Genomic DNA, 2,645 nt, shown 5'->3' on the forward strand with positions numbered 1-2,645 from the left:
AGATTATGTTCCACTGCTTTACGATCCCTGGATGTTCCGACTCTCTCCCCAGAACCTGTCGAAGGAGGTGTCCGCCAAGAAGATGCTGCTGACCCAGCTCGAGAAGGCCGTCGAGAACCTGAAGGGCGACGTGGAGGACTCCGAGCTCGAGAAGCTGGAGAGCATCCTGGCCAAGACGACGGAGGAGCAGGCCGTGCTGCAGGCGACGGTGTCGGAGGTCAAGAACGACATGATCGTGTCGTACGAGGAGCGGCGCAGCTTCGAGCAGTCCCTGGAGCAGGTGCGGGCGTGGATCCGTGGCAAGGCCGACGAGGTGGTGTGCCCCGACCTGCTGGCCCTCAAGTCCGAGAACGCCGAGCGCGTCGTCGAGAAGTACAAGCGCCTCGACACGGAACTTAAGCAGTACGTCGAGACGAGCATCGCCGGCGTGAAGAGGCAGGGAAGCGCCCTCTTCAAGGACTGCAACGACGAGGAGAAGGACGAGCTCCATGACATTCTGACGGAGGTCGACGATAACATGAATAACATCCGCCAGACTCTGTCGGGAACAATCAACAGGCTCTCCAACCTCCTGGAGGCACGGAGGGACTTCGAGAAGGAGGTGGACATCGCCCAGAAGTGGCTTCACCAGGCTGAGGTCGCCCTCCAGACGGATATCAAGAGTCTGAATACTGCTGACGTCCTTGCGGAACAGCTGAAGAAGCTGGAGACGATGGAGGACGAGCGCGAGTCCGCCAGCAAGCGAGTGACAAGCATCGCCAACATGTGCGAGGACCTGCTGCCGTACCTCACCGAGTCAGACAAGTTCAGCCTCGGCGAAATCGTGCGATCTCTGCAGGACAAGACGTCAAGGGTCAACTCCTCCATCAGCGACAAGACGGAACAGGTGCGCAACACCATCACGCTGCAGCGCCGCAACACCGAGAGGATAGTGCAGAGCACGCAGTACCTCGCCACAATCCAGAAGGAGATCAAGTCCCTCAGCAGGCCGGTGGGCCGCCACGTCGAGGACGCCCAGAAGCTCCTCACTTCGTACCAGGAAGCCCTCAAGAAGGTCAACGAGTTCAGGAAGAGTCTGGATGACATGTGCGCCAGCTCTGACGTGAGCGTGGGAGAAATGCGCGACATGATCAAGCAGCAGCAGGAAATGATCTTGATCCTGGAGAAGCAGATCACCAGGATCCGCCAGCTGATTCTGGTGCGGCAGCAGTACACCTCTCTTGTCACGGAGATCTCTGGCTTCATCAACCGCTACACGACAGTGGTGAAGGACATCGAGCAGACGGAGAGGACCGTCACTGATAAACTGCGTAAGTACGGAGAGGTCATCACCAGGATCCAGGAGTGCGAGGCTCAGCTGACCTCGGCGCAAGACAAGGGTGCCATCATCAGCGAGGAAGGCACTGTGGAGGACCACAACGCCATCACGGAGCAGCTGCAGGCACTCAAGGTCTCCCTCAGCGGACTGCGCCGAGAGGTCGAGAAGAGGCACTCGGAGCATGAACTGTCAGCCGAGAGCCACAAGCGCCTGACGGTCGAACTCAACATGACAATGGAGTGGCTCTTCGAACAGGAGTCCGAGCTCAAGACCCGGCCTCTTCTCACCCTGGAGGTCGAGAGCGCTGACGAGGAGCTCGAGACGCACGAAGAACTCGCTAAGGACATCGAGGAGCAGCTGAAGAAGATAGCTGACATCCAGGAGCGCGCCAAGCAGGAAAGCGGCCTTCCATACATCTTGCAGGAGCGACTGTCCGAGGCCAACATGGTCGTTGCTACATTCCCTCTCGAGCTGGAGTCCCGACTCAAATACCTGAAGGACGCCAAGATTCTCCGCCTGGACTACGAGGACTTCACCACCAAGATCAGCGACTGGATCACGGAGGCCAAGAAGCGCATCGTCGACGCCGACGGCATCGACTACGAGAACGTGCGCTCCGACCTGGAGGACCATCTCGCCTACTTCTCCAGCGAGGGTCTCATCGGAGAGTCCTTGGAGCAGCTCGGAAACATCGCCGAGCGCATCGTGCCTTCGCTGGCCACCGAGGACCAGGAGGAGCTCACTAACGAGCTCTCGCAGCTCACCAAGGACCTCGACAACGTGACCAAGTCTGCGCGCGACCACAAGGCCCAGCTGGAGAAGAACGTGCAGCTGGTGTGTGAGTACAACGGTGGCCTCGAGAAAGCCCTCGGACTCATCAAGGAGGCCAACAGCAACCTCCTGCAGGACGACAGCGCCATCAACGTGGCCGCGCTCAGGGTCAACCTGCAGAGGATCGACGAGGAGCGCGTGCGCCTCTACGACCAGAGCACCGTCATCCTCGACTACACCGAGAAGGCCAACGAGCTCCTGCAGGTCGTCAACAAGGACAGCCACGTCCTCGTCGGCAATCAGATGATGCAGGTGAACAGGGACTGGAAAACTGCCCTCGAGAACATGGATAACCGGCGCGAGGCCCTGGGCTCGCTCATCGCCCAGTGGACCGACTACGACATGGCCGTCCGCAGCCTCGAACTCGGCCTCAACAACCTGGAGTCTCAGCTCGACAAGGAGCTCGACCACGCCGCCACGGATAACAAGGACATCGACGGCCTCAAGGAGAATATCGAGGTAAGATTGACAAATGTCTTTTAGCTCGCCTCGAGTA

The 2,645-nt window shown here is 59.3% G+C and overlaps 1 protein-coding gene across 1 annotated transcript in view; it reads left to right on the forward strand.

Annotated features, from left to right (window-relative positions):
* The window catches only part of LOC119582359 (nesprin-1-like), a gene marked incomplete at its 3' end in the record, with an annotated part of 145,991 nt that overhangs the window by 134,057 nt on the left and 9,289 nt on the right, over nucleotides 1-2,645 (forward strand). Inside the window, 1 exon segment of the mRNA XM_037930574.1 lies at nucleotides 53-2,608. Within this exon segment, the coding sequence (XP_037786502.1) occupies nucleotides 53-2,608 (2,556 nt within the window).

The sequence above is a fragment of the Penaeus monodon genome, chromosome 15 (genome assembly GCF_015228065.2).
Source record: "Penaeus monodon isolate SGIC_2016 chromosome 15, NSTDA_Pmon_1, whole genome shotgun sequence".
Taxonomy (NCBI): domain Eukaryota; kingdom Metazoa; phylum Arthropoda; class Malacostraca; order Decapoda; family Penaeidae; genus Penaeus; species Penaeus monodon.